The sequence below is a fragment of the Mytilus edulis genome, chromosome 5 (assembly GCF_963676685.1).
Source record: "Mytilus edulis chromosome 5, xbMytEdul2.2, whole genome shotgun sequence".
In the NCBI taxonomy this organism is placed as follows: Eukaryota; Metazoa; Mollusca; class Bivalvia; order Mytilida; family Mytilidae; genus Mytilus; species Mytilus edulis.
Genome location: NC_092348.1, coordinates 14,197,050 through 14,215,545, shown reverse-complemented (window position 1 = coordinate 14,215,545; position 18,496 = coordinate 14,197,050). Strand labels below are relative to the sequence as shown.

The 18,496-nt window shown below is 32.5% G+C and overlaps 2 protein-coding genes across 2 annotated transcripts in view; both read right to left on the bottom strand.

Moving 5' to 3' along the window:
- The window catches only part of LOC139523028 (adenylate cyclase type 2-like), a 116,152-nt gene extending 110,981 nt beyond the window's left edge, over window positions 1-5,171 (bottom strand). Inside the window, exon 1 of the mRNA XM_071316770.1 lies at window positions 5,047-5,171. The gene's annotated coding sequence lies outside the window, so the exon portion shown is untranslated. The remainder of the gene's footprint in view (window positions 1-5,046) is intronic.
- On the bottom strand, window positions 3,263-13,270 carry LOC139523029 (U6 snRNA phosphodiesterase 1-like). Its single transcript, XM_071316777.1, has 7 exons — window positions 13,074-13,270; window positions 11,720-11,862; window positions 10,811-10,988; window positions 10,428-10,481; window positions 9,764-9,869; window positions 9,314-9,397; window positions 3,263-5,954 (listed from the first exon to the last, which is right to left on the bottom strand). Exons 1-7 carry the CDS (start codon window positions 13,193-13,195, stop codon window positions 5,841-5,843), a joined length of 801 nt encoding a protein of 266 aa, XP_071172878.1. The 5' UTR covers window positions 13,196-13,270; the 3' UTR covers window positions 3,263-5,840.
- Window positions 13,271-18,496: the final 5,226 nt, after the last annotated feature.

Genomic DNA, 18,496 nt, shown 5'->3' with positions numbered 1-18,496 from the left:
ACGGCCAACTTATAATATCCGTGTTTTAAAGATTTTAATGATATCAAGCCTATCAAGCCAGTCCAGTTCAAACTACTATCACGTGGTACAATTCTCATTTACATATTATGAATATTAATTAGCAAAACCACTACTCATTTCTGGCTATGCATAACTTAACAGAGAATCATTGTGAGATAGGACGAAGAATCTACAACTGTCAATGTTTTACTGTACAAATATTCTTGGCATAGAAGGCGACAATCATCTGACACCTTTTAGCATTTATACCAAAAAGTTCCGAAAATACACAGCAAATATCAACGTCTTTTTAAAAGTAAATCGTTTCCCCAAGAACAGATTGGAGATCTTTACAAGCAACACATGAACAGCGCTAGCTGATCCGCTCTCATTAGTATCTTAAGATTGACATTCGATTCTGTCATACTAATGTGTTGAGTCCTCCAAGACTCCTCCCATTTACCAAGCAAGCCAAATGATCACCACAAATTAGAAATAGCATGTGGACATCAAAGGCGCAGAAATCGAAATAAATTGACAAAAAACGAATAATGATAAACAAGTTCCCAATACACTGAAAAGAAAACTAAAGACTAAGAAACACAAACCGAACCGAAAACCGTAGGGCGATGTCATCTGCTCAGGAAGGGTAAACAGATCCTGCTCCACCGTGACAGTGACAACTGTCGTGTCAATAAGTCATTGGTGATCACACAATAGTCCAAAGATGAATTGGTGATCACACAATAGTCCAAAGATGAATTGGTGATCACACAATAGTCCAAAGATGAATATGTGAACACACAATAGGCCAAAGATGAATTGGTGATCACACAATAGTCCATAGATGAATTGGTACTTTTAGTGCGAGGAGTATTTCCATTGTTCCGCCACTGAAGTCAGATTTGTTCTGACCAGATGAACGAAAAGCAAATGGATAACATTTTTTCCTCATTTTCTTGTCATATTTATTTTAACTTTCTTTATATATACGAGGATTTAAGAGTATTGGTCAGGATTTAGAGTGTCGACTAGTTTGGTGCTGTTTGGCTTCCGAATTAATATAGATTGTTTTTATTCAATATTTGTTTGAACTGGGACTTTACACAATAGTCAATATATTATGTCCAAGTTTTTTAATAATTGTTCTTTGTAGATTACCGTGTCGACTAGGTAACCATTATGTCTTCGATGATCGCTCTGATTGCTTTAATATCAAACTTTGATGGTTCTATTATGAAATCAACAACTCCGCAAAGTAAACTAGTCTAGTCGGAATCAGATAAAAAAAATATATCACGCAAGCGTTTCTTTTTCATGGCACCTTTTATCTTCTTTGTAATGATACAAATGCGTGTAGTGTCTGTATCCAGTATGATATAGACATATAATTGTATGTCTCTGCTCGCACCTAGTACATAATGCGTAAAACAAAATTCATACTAGGTTAATTATTAGCAGACACATACATGTCATTTTCAACATATCTTATTCTACGCACATTTGGGACATGGCGCATTAAAATTTATATATATAAAAAATGATTTTCTTCCATTTAACAGTATCAAAACTTAGTGCTCTTTTTAAGTTAATAATTTAGAAATCAATCTTTTTCTTTTCAAAATCAAAATATTTTGTAAATTTTCTAAGGCTAAAATTCCGATATAATGATCTGTCTATCAACAGAGAAAAGATAGTTTATAAATTAAAAACCAACAATAACAGGTTAATTTTCACCTAAATGGGCAATTTTGATGGTTACCATAAACATTAATATAATAATTTTCATATCATGATAATCCTACGAAGTATAACACTGAATATCTGAAATGAACAAAACTCAACTCCTCGAACATTTGTTCCTCCTTTCTTCAGAATGATTGAAAACGAACTCCTGTAAGCCATGACACTCGAAGACGTGCAGTCAAACCAATGGATATTTCATTGTAATAACATTGTAATAATAAATATACTTCTTTTCTTCCATTGTAAGTGTGGACACAGATCAGTGTGGAAAGTAATTGTCTGATTTGTGTTTGGGTCATGGTAATTTGAAAATTCTAAATAGTATTAGGCATAATATGAAATATAAACTGATGGAAATATTTTCCTCTGTATTTTTTTTTTAATCAAACAGATAATTTTCTTGTGGGCTCAGCAGTATTGAATATTCAGTATGGTGTTCACAAACCACCATAGTATCAATTGTGCATGATAATATTCAAATGTGTGAAAAGTTTTCTGCAAAACTCTGTTTATACATCTGAAAGGGTTCTTTTTTGTTAACCTGTATTCCATAGTGACAGCCATTTTGGATTACAAATTGAAATCAAAAACTCAAAATAAGTATCACAAATTCATTATACTGTAGTATTATTTATTCATGTCATAGTTCAAGTAAATGCGACAGGTTCTAAAAAGAAACCATTTGTATATTTTTTTTTAATATGGTTTTGTGTTTTAATATGTCCAGAGCATGTGCATCTTTCTTTGATTTTTATAAATTAAATTTGAATAAATATAAAATAGCAGAGGAACAAAGTCCAACCAGTGACTCTTGAATAAAAAAAAGGATGAAATGAGTTACCAAGTATAAAGCCAAAGAGCACTGAAAACTCAACATTATGAAAGGCTTACCAGATAAAGTTAAGATCACCTATTCCTCAGTAAAAAAAACCAAGGTATTTCTAACGATTCAAAGTTTGGTAAACACCTTATAACCACATCAATGATAATTCATGTCAACACAGAAGTTCTGTCTACTAGGCTAGTGACATCCTTGAAAGGGAAGCCTTCACCAGCAGTATCATCCACCCAGTGGTTAAAAAAAACCATCAAAGAATAAAAGATACATAAGTTACCAGGTCTACTAGTCAGTATGCTAGCAGTATTCTTTCTTTCTGTAGCATATTACATTTTGTACATCTTTATATTTTAGTATGATGCTACATTTCAATTTGAACATTTCTATCAATTAAAATTTAAATATAATATATCTTAACACATTTGTACTGCAGAACAGATCAAAACATCAGTTATGGGGAACTGTGAAATGTTAAATGGCAACCCAGACCTTGATAAAAATAAAAATAATAAAATGTTGAAGACACAAGAACACATCTATGATGTTAGAAATAACGACTTGTATTCTTTAAATATTTTTCCCTATTTAATACCATTACTGCTCATCTTTCCTTCAATTTGTCATCTTCCAAGTTCTTCTTTCAACTTGTCTTTCTCTGAACTTACATATAAGATCATGTGCATTTAATTCTTTATTTTTACATGCACATTAATTAAAAAGCATAAAAAATATGTTTCAATGGATATAAATTTCAATAATTATCATGAATGTAGGTGGCATTCTTTTAATAGCTCAACTGAAATGTATTACTGTTGTTTACTCTTGTATAAGTTATAAAGGTAAACAATTTTGGTCACAGTGATTCAGACAACCTCACTATAAATCATTTGCTTTTTTCTAGGAGTGTTACCTTTTTATTTTAGATAATAGCATATATTGTGTTGTTTACTAGTGCATTGGCCAAAGGTCCACTATAAAACTAAATAAAATTTATAAAGTATATATCATCTAACCACCTTGATCATAGATTAACGGATTGCCTCCCACGACTCACAAAATAATGCATATCATTTATTTATAGATATAATTTATAAAGGCCAAGCCTATATCAAAATATGTTTTTTGATACATTTGTACTATTACAACTAAAATATTGTACACTATCATACTATTAAATCCTCTGGTTTACCTCAGACTCCTATTCGTTTGCTATTATAAATTTCAATTCCTGAAAACATGAATTCAAAAAGTAACAGTCTTACAATGAACAAGAATGTTTCCATAGTACATGGATGCCCCACTTCAATATCATTTTCTATGTTGAAAGGACTGTGAAATTATTGTTATAAACTCTTATTTGGCATTGAAATTAGAAAGATAATATCAAAGGAAACACGTGTACTAAGTTTCAAGTTGTTTAGACTTCAACTTCATTAAAAACTTCCTTGACCAAAAACTTTAAATTAACCTGAAGTGGGCAGACGGACGGAAGAACAAACAATTTTGTTAAGGGAATTGCAATTTAAGGACTTTATACAATTCAAGAACCTTAGTGAGCACGCTCACATACCCCACGTCCCCACATTGTCATTGGAGAAATTAAATAAGTATAAGAAAAAAGAATTTTATAAGAAAAAATATTGAATAATAATTTCCTGTCAATATACATAGTATGTCCTTATTATCTACAAAATTTCATGAAATTCTATTGTGTGTTTTCAGAGGAGTTGAGATGACAAACTGTTGCAGTAGTACATTTAAGTAAATAAGTTCAAAGGGGCGTAACTCCTAGAAAAAAAATTGAATCGCAATTTCCCGTCGAAATGCACAACTACATAGTATGTCCTTATTATCTGAAAAGGTTTCGTGAAATTCTGTTGTGTGGTTGCAGAGGATTTGCGATGACAAACTGTTGCAGTAGTACATTTAAGTAAATAAGTTCAAAGGGGCGTAACTCCTAGAAAAACAATTGAATCGCAATTTCCCGTCGATATGCACAACTACATAGTATGTCCTTATTATCTGAAAAGGTTTCGTGAAATTCTGTTGTGTGGTTTGAGAGGAGTTGCGATGACAAACTGTTGCAGTAGTACATTAAAGTTAATAAGTTCAAAGGGGCGTAACTCCTAGAAAAAAATTGAATCGCAATTTCCCGTCGATATGCACAACTACATAGTATGTCCTTATTATCTGAAAAGGTTTCGTGAAATTCTGTTGTGTGGTTTGAGAGGAGTTGCGATGACAAGAAACAGGACTGACGGACGGACGGACAGACGGACGGACTGACGGACGGGTCAAAAACATTATAGCGTGGGGTATAATAAGAAGTTTACATGTAAAAATATATTTTGTGACCCAAACAAACCATAAATTATTGATGAATAACAGGATATCACATACAATACATTGTAGATCTGAAATACTCAATGAGAACAGAATATCATATTAAATAATGCACTCACTTTTATACTGAAAAAAGTATACTAACAAGGGACGTCACCACTCCACTGTTCTTACTTTTCTACTTTACTCACTATAACTGTCTAAATTAGAACAGGTCTTCACTAGCACTTTCTACATTTTGTTTCTTTTATTAAATACCAGTTGTTTTCTGGTGATCTTATATGCATCTTGTTCTAATGTGTTTATGTCTCACACACATTTTGACTTGTTCATCTCCTCAAATTATATAAGTCTGCCTAATGAGAGAAGTCTTTTTCGTGTTGGACTTAAAGTCTGAGTTTTGTCATTTTTTTTAGTAGAGTAATCATTCCGCAAATTTCTTTTTTGCAATTTCAGTAAACATTTTGCTTTTTTTCATTTTGACATATTTTAATGTTCAAATGAAATATATGAAGTTCAGTTTTATTTAATATCATTCATATCAAACTTAGGACCAATCTTTTCTGTCTGAACTGTTTCAGTTTTCACATTATAAAACCAATAGTAAAAACAAGAAAATTGCAATGTCAATTAAATCAATCTATTTCTGTGATGCAATATTTCTAGTTTTGTCCTTTAACCAATTCAAAACTTCAAACGGTTGACTGCAAATTTTGCAAATTGTCTTTCTTGTTTTTATCATAAACATGATAGATACCATGGTAAGCTAACAAATTTTCTACTACAATCCAGTTCTTTTCTAAATCTTGCATGCTTTACAAACAATGCAAATTATTCATCAGTGAGTAGGATTTATGAAATATCTTCTTTCTTTATTACAGTCTTTTCAAAACCCTTAAAAATATGGTCCCAATCAAGTATCTGTGACATCAAAACTAAACACCCTGTTCCCGGTCTTACAGTTAACTTTTCTGGCATAAAAGTATTTCAGTTCAGGATTTTCTTCACAAGTGGTATTCCAAATTTTCTGTACAAAAGGTAAAAATAAAAGATTAAGAAATAAAATGAGTGTGTAATTACTAATAGGTAAATGTATAGTCTCCAGAACATCATTACACATTGTGGTTGCAATTTTTTCACTTTTTATTCATTCTTAGAAAATATTTCACACTGTAACAAATCAAAGAGCAGATTGCTCTGAGGGATACGATTGCCATTGTTTTCATTGACACATGTATACATGTAGCTGGATAATATTATTTTCAGAACTAATTCAACTGCACATGTAAAATGTAATTTACGTAATCTGAATAGTTACAAAATAGCCAATCAAGGTTAAAAGTGTATGAACAATGTACTTAGGCCTATTGTGTTTTATTTTTGTACTATCAATTCCAAGGGGTTCCAATTCCAAGTTTACTTTCCACAGCAGTCACTGAGACTCAGAGTGAGAGAAGTAATTCACTTCATATCTTATCACCTATTTTCCTACGTTAATTCTAGGAGGAACCCCATTCCTATCTCTTTAAATGTTTAATTTCCTTTGGGTCAGTGATCATGACTCCTTTCCGTACACATTCCTCGGTTTAAATTTCGATCGATTTTAATATAATACGATGTTTATCGACAGAACAAGTTCATTTTTCTCAACGCAATTTTTTGATTCAGAATTTACGAAAGTGACTTCTGGAAGGGAGACAACTCGAAACGATAATATGGGAGACTCCATTTCGCCTGAAGGGGTGTTGAAAATAAACCTTAAAGATGTGGACTAATTTATTTTAATTCAAATGATGCGTATGATTTAAAATTATGCAACAACAATAACCCTCATTAGCAGACATACATAGAAAGGATCCCATGAGTTATAAATTAATCAATCGAGTGGAGAATCCAAAGCAACCCTTTAACCTAGTACCCCTTAAAGTCAAGAAAACTATACGTATGCGCATAATTACCTAAACAAACCCTGTAGTAAGAACGTATATTAAACCTAAATGGTTCTCTATTTTTTATGGAAGTACAATATCAAATATCAGTTTAATAACGGTGACATATAAGTAAAACTCCACTTCAGTTCTTATATGACAGAAATAGATTTATCGGAATTCAGAGAACTCTCACATTTTTATCACAACTGGGGAATTCCCTCTGACGTGTTTATAAATTTATAAAAACATGAAATATAAATACTGCTTGATTCTGATTTTCTGTGTTGTTAAAAACACGCATATACATGATATAAGTCAAGAGAAATATCAAACATGAAGATGATGAAAAGAACATTACAGGAAAGTTGTTTAAGTTCAATCCCTTTGTTTGTTTTTACCTTTTAAACCAAGACAATCATAAGAATCTGAGATAGTCCTTAATGCTTAGAATAAAACGGTTGACGTGAGGGCATTGTCCTGAGCCACTGGTATAAGTCTACAGATTGCTTGAAAGCAATCGTATCCCAAAAAATCATCTAATTACTGTGCAACTTTTTAAAAAAGAAATCACTCCTTTTATAGTGTACTGTAAGACAATAGCTATAGAATACACAAAAAATAATTCATGAATGGGTAAAAAAAAGAAAAAAACATGTACCCCCTTAAAAATCAAAGGGACAAGAGTTTGGACACTAATTAGTTGAGTCTTTACATGTTATGACTACATGTTGTTCCATAAAAACTTACATTGGACCCAGAAAAGGCACTTCCAAATTTCAGCTAGTGGTTGGTGTTTTCTATGTTTTAAAAATTGTGAAAATGTAAGTGAAATTTTAGTTTGTCTCAATAGATGGTTCCCTGTTTTAAAGACCCTTCCCTGGGTACCATATATGTTTTAATGGAACAGCCCTTCACCAAAGTGAATGATTTAACTAGCTTAAATATGAATCTAAGAAAGAAAGATTTCAGAAAGCAATTTTTGCAAATATATATTTATTATTGATGATGCCAATTTCATTAAAAACAAACACTTAGCTAATAGCAAGGTCTTTCAAACAATACTTACTTTTAAAAAGAAAGATTAAAAATATAATATCAAACAGAATAATAAAAAATATTAAGGAGCTTTGTCAACACTTAAAGATTGATAGGCTAATTAATTTCAGACATAGTTGTATTACTTGCAGAAATGGAAAACATTCAAACTCAATAGATAAGTTTACTTTTGATTATTCTAATACATCAAAGGAAATCCTTCAAGTTGATTACTATTTGTTATGTTTGTATAACAGTAAAAAATGGCTTTATTAAAAGTTATTTAGTAAAATCAATCTTTGAGTTGACCTTTTAAATTGCTTTACTTTTGCTATTTCTTCAGCTTTCAATGTGAAATTGGTTTTGCTTATCATTGATTGGTCTGTAGGTGGATTGTTGGATTCATAATTTTTCAGTGGAAAGCCTAATTCCTTACCAGTAATCCCGATCGATACCTCCTTTGTAGAACCTCATTATTTTGTTCTGATCCTGAACCAGCATGAAATATTTACGACTTCATGTAAATCAAACTTCAATCAATCAATCAGCTTAGCATTAAAGACTGTATAATAACCTTTAGTTATTTACATACCCAGTGGATAGTTGTCTCATTGGAAATTATACAACATCTCCTTATTTTTGTATTAATGAAAGAGTGTGTAAACTGTAAATAATTTCTTTCTTTTCTTAACTTGAATTTATATTTTTGTTTAGGATAAAAAGATATTTCGCTGCCTAAGTGTCTGAAGGAAGCATATTGGCAATGAGAGAGGACAGATGTGTGTTCAAAACCAATTCAAATCAAACGCCTGAAAACTGCTTTTAATCTTAAAAGCAAATAGCATGTATGACAAAAGGTAAAGATGTTTTGGCCAAAGTCAGATAAATGTTTCTGTGTACATGTAAGGTGATACATGTATGTCTTCCTGCCAAATGTTAGCTTGTTGAAAATCTGTTGCTTGTCAAAAACTTAAATACCAGGGTTCATATTCTTATTACATTGACATGTTTTAGTGTAAAATTTCTCATTGAATAATATGGATATACATAAAAATGAAGCTACATAGAATAAACTGGAAATAAAATCCCAAAAGTCATTCAATGACTGTAGTATATACTTCTGATAAAGACTTTCAGCATAAATTGGAGTTCATTAACAAAAGTGACCGATAAAATAAGCTGAAATATACACCAGTATATCCAAGTAAAACTTAGGTTATTTTTAGCTCACGTTTTTTTAGGGAGGGGGATGGGGGTAATTTGTGTTTTATTTGTTTGGTAATTGTCTCAACCAACATCTCCTTATACTTTTTGTTTCAAGGGCATGAAATAAGTTGTCGTTAAGCTACATGAATAATCTTAAGCTGTTAATCAATAATTAACAGCTTTACATAGAATTGAATTGAATATAAATCCACACCTCTAATTCTTCAGTCTTTTCTTTGGATATTTTAGAGATAACATCACCAACACACCAAGCCAAACTAATATGAAATGATGGGTTCTGAAAAAGAATAATTAACATGTAAATAAATCAAAATTTTATTAAGGCAGGGAAAAAAAAGAGTTCATTGCAACGATTAGAGCTACCTTATATCAGGGGTTTTTCACAAGTTTAGTTTTCGCTTTGTTCACGGCAGCTAAAGAGACACGAAAATTTGATCCTGCAAAATTTTCGCTGCATACTCCAAGATTTATCATTGTTTGAAAAGGTTTTATACATTATACTGTTAACTGTCAAGTCTTTTATGTTGTACAGCAGATCACAAGCCTCAGAGTATGCTTACTTAATTAAGAACTTTGTTTTTATTGGCCATCATACCGCATCTTTTTATTTCTATATTTACCTTATAGAATGTTAGCAGCTTACCTTATAATAAGTTTGTAGCTTGAACTCCTTAAAACATGTGTCAACCACCTGTACATATTTTGATAATGTCTTTGTTATAGAGGCCACTTCTATCGCAAGAAAGGATCTAGCAAAGTAAAAATAGAGGAATTAGTTTCATAAGTAAACCCTTTACTGTAAGTCATCAAATTACCTTAATTTACTTTAGGTTAAATGGTCTAAATTGATATTACAGAATTAGAATAGCAGTTTTACTTAAAGTATTGTTTTTGTATTTCATCATAACCACATTTACTAAATGTCTTTAGAATTACAATTGGACTATTCTTCATTTTACATTTTACATCAAAATTGTTAATTTTCCTAAAATTATCATATTATCTAGACAAGTGCTACAAATACACTATTTCTATTTTGAAATTTCCAATGGCTGATTGTCATGACTGTTTATTAAAATATTATTTTTTTTTTAAATCAAAAAATCATAAGTACAAAATGTATTCTCAAATTTTTATGAACATAAGATAAACATTTAATAAGCACCAGAGGTACCTAATTAATGCAATAAATCTCAAATTAGTTCTGTAGAAGAAAAAAGCTTTATCTAAAATATTAATTACAATTATAATATGTTCTTTTTGGTATCTTGTCATTACAAAGCAGGGATCGGGTGTACATGTCTTACCTTGTTTTTTCATCATTTACATAAAATTTAAGCTTTGTCATTTCACATGGAAAACTGAAACAAAAAAAAACATATCAAAAGTTTACAGGAACTTGTGTACTGTAACCCTTTTCAATTTTAAAATATCAAACAATTCAGTATGACATGCATAAAACCACACTACATTCTTAAAGTGCACATCCAGAAACTTCTAAAATTGGTTGTAATTGATTGGTTGCTGTTTGTCATAGTTTTCCTTATCAAGTTTATTGGTTTGACACCAAAGCTGTCAATTGAAGCAAGACATCTGCATATCAGATATGAAGCATTTCTCCTCTCACACAGTTTTTCTATTCCATTTATACATCTTTCTTTAATTTGATAAAACCTGTATTTAGTAATACCTAGACAAGAGAGATACTTTTGACTGTAGGGAGTCTACTAGTGACTGTATCCAATGATGCCTGATCGTGACTGTTCTTGATAAACTCATATGAAATTCCTCCATCATGTTAAATTCTAAAGGTCTTAGACAAAGAAGTAGTTCTTCAACCATATCTGTTAAGTGGTTGTCAGCTTCATCTGAAATTAACATAATCACAGGACCTACTCAGCATGTACAAAAATAAACCATATTTGGTAAATACCTGTGAAGTGTCACTAACATACTTGCGTAAAAATGTAAAAAGCAGTCAAAATTATTCATTAATATTGTACATGGGACAATTTGTCTTCTGTTCATTTATATTAATTATTGTGCATTTTTATAGACCTACGAATGTATTGGCTATTCAGATTTTTTAATGCTGCATCCTCATGATCTACAACATGTAAACAGTAAGTGGTGAGTTTCACAAGCACTATAATGATCCTCTCTTTTTTTAATTAAGGCTTAGCCATGTTTTCTTTGTTTAAAAGGTACAATATTTATCACTATAATACAAAATATTCATTTATTTGTTTAACTTTCTCCTTCAAGATAAATATGATCTTGACCTTTCATTACTACCACCTTAAAGAATGACATTTAATTTTTTTGTTTATTTCATATTTGAATGTACTTTCTCATTCATCAAAGTTTTATTCTATTGAGTTATCTCTCTTTTTTCATGCTTGGTGCAAATATTTTAAAATTTTAAACACATATATGTCATGTATTTCATTTTACCAAAGAAAAATATTCATTTACAAAAGTCCCAACTTCAACTTCTTGTTGAATGAACATTGCTTAAGTATACATCTAATTTCAAATTTAAGGGAGGACAGAAATTGTTATGAAGACCAACATTCATCTATAGTATACAAAGACTTACAAGGGATATACACAAGTGTTGCCCAGTTTCCTTTTTCATGAGAAAATGTCCGAATTCTTCCACCATGTTTACTTGAATCATCTTCATGTTTCTCTTCTTTATCAAATAACTTAACAATGGAATCTGGTAGGGGAAGCTGTTGCCTGTATACAAGATATAAAGTAATGGTATTAAATTACATGTAAATGTATCTGTGATTATTTTACTAAAAGACTTTGATAAAAGATCCATTAATAAACAGATAGAGTGGGGTGCTCATTTTCGCCATATCTTTCCATGTTTTCTACAGTTTATGTTCAGGTCAATACGTTTTTGAAGTATACTGATATTTCTATATGAAGATAACTTCAAATGCAAAATATTCTTAAGCTTGAAAACGTGTTTGTTTGAAAATATTCATCTGAAAAGTTAGATTATTAAAAGGGTGTTTGAAATTGCCTGATGTTTTGTCGATGGGGGACACATATTCACCGTTTTTATACATCTAATGAATCCCAAATAACCATGATAACTGCAGCTTTAAACAATATTTTTCAAATCAATTTCATTATAGATGGCAATTACAGACATTTTAAAGGTGTACAGAACTGAAATTTAGGGCAATCAGTCAAAGATTTACTAAAAATTACTTCTTTGAAATCGTGTTTTTCATTCAGGAAATTGGCTGAAAATCGTTGTCCATTTTTCAGTCCTTTGCGGTAAGTGCCGCAATTTTGTCGTAGTTAAAAAAATAATCATATTTGTTATTAAAATCTTAAGTTACCGGCATATTTCTTCCATTTAGGCCATCTTACATTGTCTTATGAAGTATTTACACCTAAAAAATTATAAAACGGCGAAATTGTGTCCCCGGCGAATATGGGCACCCCACTCTAATCTGTTAGCATATTACAGTACCACAGATTGACAGTCAGTGACAATGGTTGATTTACGATACCTTTTTACAGGTTATTCATGACTTACAAGCCATGGTGGTGTTTTGTTGGATGGTTGCACTTCATCATGTCAATTTAAACCGTTCACTATTTGTCATGGAGAAACTAACCATGACATGGTAGACACAAACCATCATCAACAGATACAGAGCACAGGCACTAGACGTTCTGTCAATAGCATAAAAATTGGAAATGGGAAGAAACCATTAACATTCAGCAATGAATCCGGTTCCTTACCTGGAAGAAGAAGAAGAAGAAGAAAATAGTGTCCATATGTCTTCTTTTTTTTTTTTTTTTTTTTTGTATATATGGACACTATTTTCTTCCCATCTTTTCATTGCCAATATTTTTTATACTATTGACAGAACGTCTAGTGCCTGTGGCTGTGCACAGAGAGACTCTTTTTTATTTATCCTCACCTTTTGGGATCTGGATGCTTATCAGTCTTTTCTGAGAATTTCATTTTCTTTGGACAAGCTGCTTGTTCTAATTCTGAATCAACATCACTTTCACTGTCTGAATATTCAACTAATAGTGACATTCTGAAATATTGGGAAAATCGTGAGATTGAATGGGGATATGTCAGGATGGGGACAGAATCGGTTACATATTTTTCAATGTCTTACATATCTGATCTTTATGTGAATCTCCTCCATACATTTATGGAGCACTCTTTAATAGGTATTTGTACAATGAAATCATCCAATCCAAAGGCATAAAATAAGATATTAAAGGGGATGTCAAGTAATAACTGTAATGGATAAAACATACTTGGTCTACTTGTATAGCGTTTTTCTGAATATTTAAAACATACAAATTGACTAACAGCCCAGCATGTGGCTGGTGTGTTCAACTCACGTGGTTCAACTCCAATACAAGTTAATTGACTAGAGAGGATATGCCTGCCGAAGATTTGTGGTTTTCTCTGTCCACTTGGGCTGACTTCACCAATAAATCAAAGTACGGAAGATTAAAACATCGGATAACCAGATAGTTCTGGTGGATGGTCACAATCACTTGTTCCAGAAAAAAAATTCGTATCTCTATACCTGAAAATTAGGTTAAGTTTCATAGATTAAAAAAATTTATATATATGTGCTAAGAAAAGAACCTATGTGGATGATAGATAAATGACAGGGAATTTAACCTCACCGTAATTATTATATTGTAGTGATATAATCAATTGTCATTTGTTATCAATACAATAACACTGGACAGGTTTTAAATTATATTAGTATTTGTATAACAGCTATATATTATATATAGCAGATCATCTTAACAGCTCCACAGGGAATTTTTCATCCTTGTCAGTGCAAAACGTCCAGAGACCAAACGTTTTAAAACATTTACTAGTAGTTAATGTGAGGCCATCTTGTAGATCACGCTCAAATAACATCAACGTTTATCTGATTATCAATTTCAATGCTTATAATTTATCTGTCACGTGTAAGATTCGGATTTTGAATATGTATAGACGGATTGTTTTCAAAGATCGGTTTGCCAACAGCCAAAACTTGAAACTTGTTGGGACTTGCTTGCACTTTATTCATCCGGAACTACTCAAATCTGCACAAGTTATGAAAACTACCTTTGTTAACAAAACGATATCATTTATAAATACGTTAAACAGCAACGACCCTAGTATAGAACCCTGTGGTACGCCTTTATGTATTGTCAGTCCATTGAACATGTTGAACCTCTCAAAACAGTGCTGACATTTATTTTTTGTTAACTATTATATAAATAAGATTGTTTTAAATATACTGAATAGGGGACACACCATATACTGTATCAAGCAAGATGTTGTGGGGCAGGCAGTAAAAACCTTAGAAAGATCCATTAATACCGCAGCAATGTGTTGATTTTAATCAAGAGCTTCACACCAATCTTCTTATCTTCTCTGAGTATAGTGTGGTCTGACATATATGTCCCCGTCTAAATGCAAGAAAAAGAACTGAATATATGTAACTTTTTTATGAATAGGGGGAAATGTGGGGGTCACTTAATTGGGCTTCTTTTAATTTATCAGGGAACAAATGGATGTTGGAGATGTTCTGATTGATATTTTAGCATTATAATAATAATAATAATGAATAACTAGAATTGCCATTGCAAGCAATAGCGGATGTCACCCTTCCCCCTATTGCCACTAAGCGGCAGCCATTTCAAACTTGTTTAACAGTAAATGCACAAATATGCATGGCTATTCATCTTTCTGTAAATTTTCAGTATATTTTGAGCATTTTAAAGTATTTCACATTTCTGCCGTTTCCATGGCAACGGCAGCCATTTTGAAAATTTCAAAGTCAAAAGCCTCATTATTACTTGTCAGTTAACAATAATATCAAGTTTTATTAAGTTCAAAGCATTTTGAGAATTTTGACTTTTTTGCAGTTTCCATGGCAACGGTGGCCATTTTGGAAATTCCAAAGTCAAAAGTCTCATCCAGACTTGGTAGTTAACAATAATATTAAGTTTCATCAATCTTGCAGCATTTTGAAATTTTTGAAATATTTGATCCTGTATCCATGGTAACAGAGTAGTTCCAATGATTGTCATAATCATTCAAAACCTGTATATAGTGGACAACTATATTGTATAAAAATTTGATGATTTTAAGTTAAAGCATACCAAAGTTATTCACCAAACCCTGAAGTTTTTGGAGCATTTTGACCTTTTTGCATTGTTTCCATGGAAACGGCAGACATTTTGGAAATTCCAACGCCAAATTCCACATCTACCAAAGTTGCTCATCGTTAAGCTAGAATTTCAAAAAATTTGGAGCATTTTCATATTTTTGAAATTTTTGGTGTAGTATCCATGGCAACATAGCAGTTCCAATGATTGCCAAAATCATCCCAAAGCAGTATATAGTGGGCACCTACATTGTATTAAAATCTAAAGATTTTAAGGTTAAGCATTCTCAAACAATTCAAGGAACTCCAAAATTATATTTTTTCACCATTTTTCCGTTTCCATGGTGATGGCAGCCATTTTTTAGTTCCAAAGTTTTACAGACTCTGGGGAGTCAGGGTTCCTTGTTATAGTGCACCACCATTCGGATTGGTACTTTTGGCTCTGAGAAAGCTGGCGGACAAAATTAGGTGGAAGTATAATAATAATAATAATAATACAGAAAAAGAAACAGAGGAAAAGCAATATGTCACCCGACATTGTCGATCGGGTGACATAACAAGAAGTAATTGTAACAGGATGCTGTTACGAAGTCTTCCAAACAAAGCTCCCATAACTCGCCATTCATATGTTCATTTGATTTGATTTTTTGTCCCAAGAATATATATGGCTTACGAGTAGGGATCTCCACCATTTACAAGTATTCAAACAGGAGGGGGTGGTGGTGATCCCCCAGGGAAGTTACCTACATTTCATTTGATTTGTTTTATTGTCCCCTACAAGAATATATATGGTTTTAGGGTGGGAATCTGGAACGTTTACAAGATAATAGCACATTCTCAAATTGAACAGGGTGGGGCGACCCCCAGGAACTTCCCTTTAATTTAATTTCATTTGTTTTATTGTCCCCTACAAGAATATATATGGTTTAGGGGTGGGGATGTTGACCGTTCACAAGTTTTCAAACAAGAGGGGGTGGGGTGACCCCCTCCAGACTTCCCTTTTATTTCATTTCATTTGTTTTATTGTCCCCTACAAAAATATATATGGTTTAGGGGTGGGGATCTGGACCGCTTAAAAGATAATAGTACATTCTCAAATTGAACGGGGTGGGGGTGACCCCCAGGAACTTCCATTTAATTTCATGTGATTTGTTTTATTGTCCCATACAAGAATATGTATGGTTTAGGGGTGGGGATGTTGACCGTTTACAAGTTTTCAAACAAGAGGGGGTGGGGTGACCCCCTAGGGACTTCCCTCTTATTTCATTTCATTTGTTTTATTGTCCCCTACAAGAATATATATGGTTTAGGGGTGGGGATGTTGACCGTTTACAAGTTTTCAAACAAGAGGGGGTGGGGTGACCCCCCAGGGACTTCCCTTTAACTTCATTTCATTTGTTTTATTGTCCCCTACAAGAATATATATGGTTTAGGGGTGGGGATCTGGACCATTTACAAGATAATAGCACATTATGAAATTGAACGGGGTGGGGATGACACCCGGGGACCTCCCTTTAATTGCATTTGATTTGTTTTATTGTCCCAATCAGGAATATATATGGTTTAGGGGTGGGGATCTGGATCGGTTACAAGATATAAGCATATTCTCAAATTGAAGGGGGTGGGGATGAACTCTCAGGGACTCCCCCTATATTTCATGTGATTTGTTTTATTGTCCTATAATCATTTCTGAAGACTGCATGTATCTACCACTTACAGTTTTCAAGTTATATTCATTTGAAATTTTTAGAAAATAAAATCCCATAGGGTTCTATAGTAAAACCCTCCCTTCTTTCTACCCCCCAAAATAGCCCTTAATAGACCCCAATGCACAAACGAAAGATTGATGGCTCACCTAGACATATTAGTCTACCATTTTACGAAATCCTAAGTCAATCTGACAAGCGGTTTTGGAGAAACGCTGCGGACAAGTTCATTTTTTAAAGTGGCGGAAGAGGAAGAGGAAGAGGAAGAAGAATAATAACTAGAATTGCCATTGCAAGCAATAGCGGATGTCACCCTTCCCCCTATTGCCACTAAGCGGCAGCCATTTCAAACTTGTTTAACAGTAAATGCACAAATATGCATGGCTATTCATCTTTCTGTAAATTTTCAGTATATTTTGAGCATTTTAAAGTATTTCACATTTCTGCCGTTTCCATGGCAACGGCAGCCATTTTGAAAATTTCAAAGTCAAAAGCCTCATTATTACTTGTCAGTTAACAATAATATCAAGTTTTATTAAGTTCAAAGCATTTTGAGAATTTTGACTTTTTTGCAGTTTCCATGGCAACGGTGGCCATTTTGGAAATTCCAAAGTCAAAAGTCTCATTCAGACTTGGTAGTTAACAATAATATTAAGTTTCATCAATCTTGCAGCATTTTGAAATTTTTGAAATATTTGATCCTGTATCCATGGTAACAGAGTAGTTCCAATGATTGTCATAATCATTCAAAACCTGTATATAGTGGACAACTATATTGTATAAAAATTTGATGATTTTAAGTTAAAGCATACCAAAGTTATTCACCAAACCCTGAAGTTTTTGGAGCATTTTGACCTTTTTGCATTGTTTCCATGGAAACGGCAGACATTTTGGAAATTCCAACGCCAAATTCCACATCTACCAAAGTTGCTCATCGTTAAGCTAGAATTTCAAAAAATTTGGAGCATTTTCATATTTTTGAAATTTTTGGTGTAGTATCCATGGCAACATAGCAGTTCCAATGATTGCCAAAATCATCCCAAAGCAGTATATAGTGGGCACCTACATTGTATTAAAATCTAAAGATTTTAAGGTTAAGCATTCTCAAACAATTCAAGGAACTCCAAAATTAGCAGTTCCAATGATTGCCAAAATCATCCCAAAGCAGTATATAGTGGGCACCTACATTGTATTAAAATCTAAAGATTTTAAGGTTAAGCATTCTCAAACAATTCAAGGAACTCCAAAATTATATTTTTTCACCATTTTTCCGTTTCCATGGTGATGGCAGCCATTTTTTAGTTCCAAAGTTTCACAGACTCTGGGGTGTCAGGGTTCCTTGTTATAGTGCACCACCATTCGGATTGGTACTTTTGGCTCTGAGAAAGCTGGCGGACAAAATTAGGTGGAAGTATAATAATAATAATAATAATACAGAAAAAGAAACAGAGGAAAAGCAATATGTCACCCGACATTGTCGATCGGGTGACATAATAACAT

Coding starts and splice junctions, on each gene's coding strand:
- LOC139523029 (XM_071316777.1), bottom strand. CDS start 13,195: ATGTCACTATTAGTTGAATATTCAGACAGTGAAAGTGATGTTGATTCA. Junction 9,870..10,427: donor GTAAATGATGAAAAAACAAG/GTAAGACATGTA, acceptor TTACTTTGCTAG/ATCCTTTCTTGCGATAGAAG. Junction 5,955..9,313: donor AAAAGACTGAAGAATTAGAG/GTGTGGATTTAT, acceptor CCTTTTGTACAG/AAAATTTGGAATACCACTTG.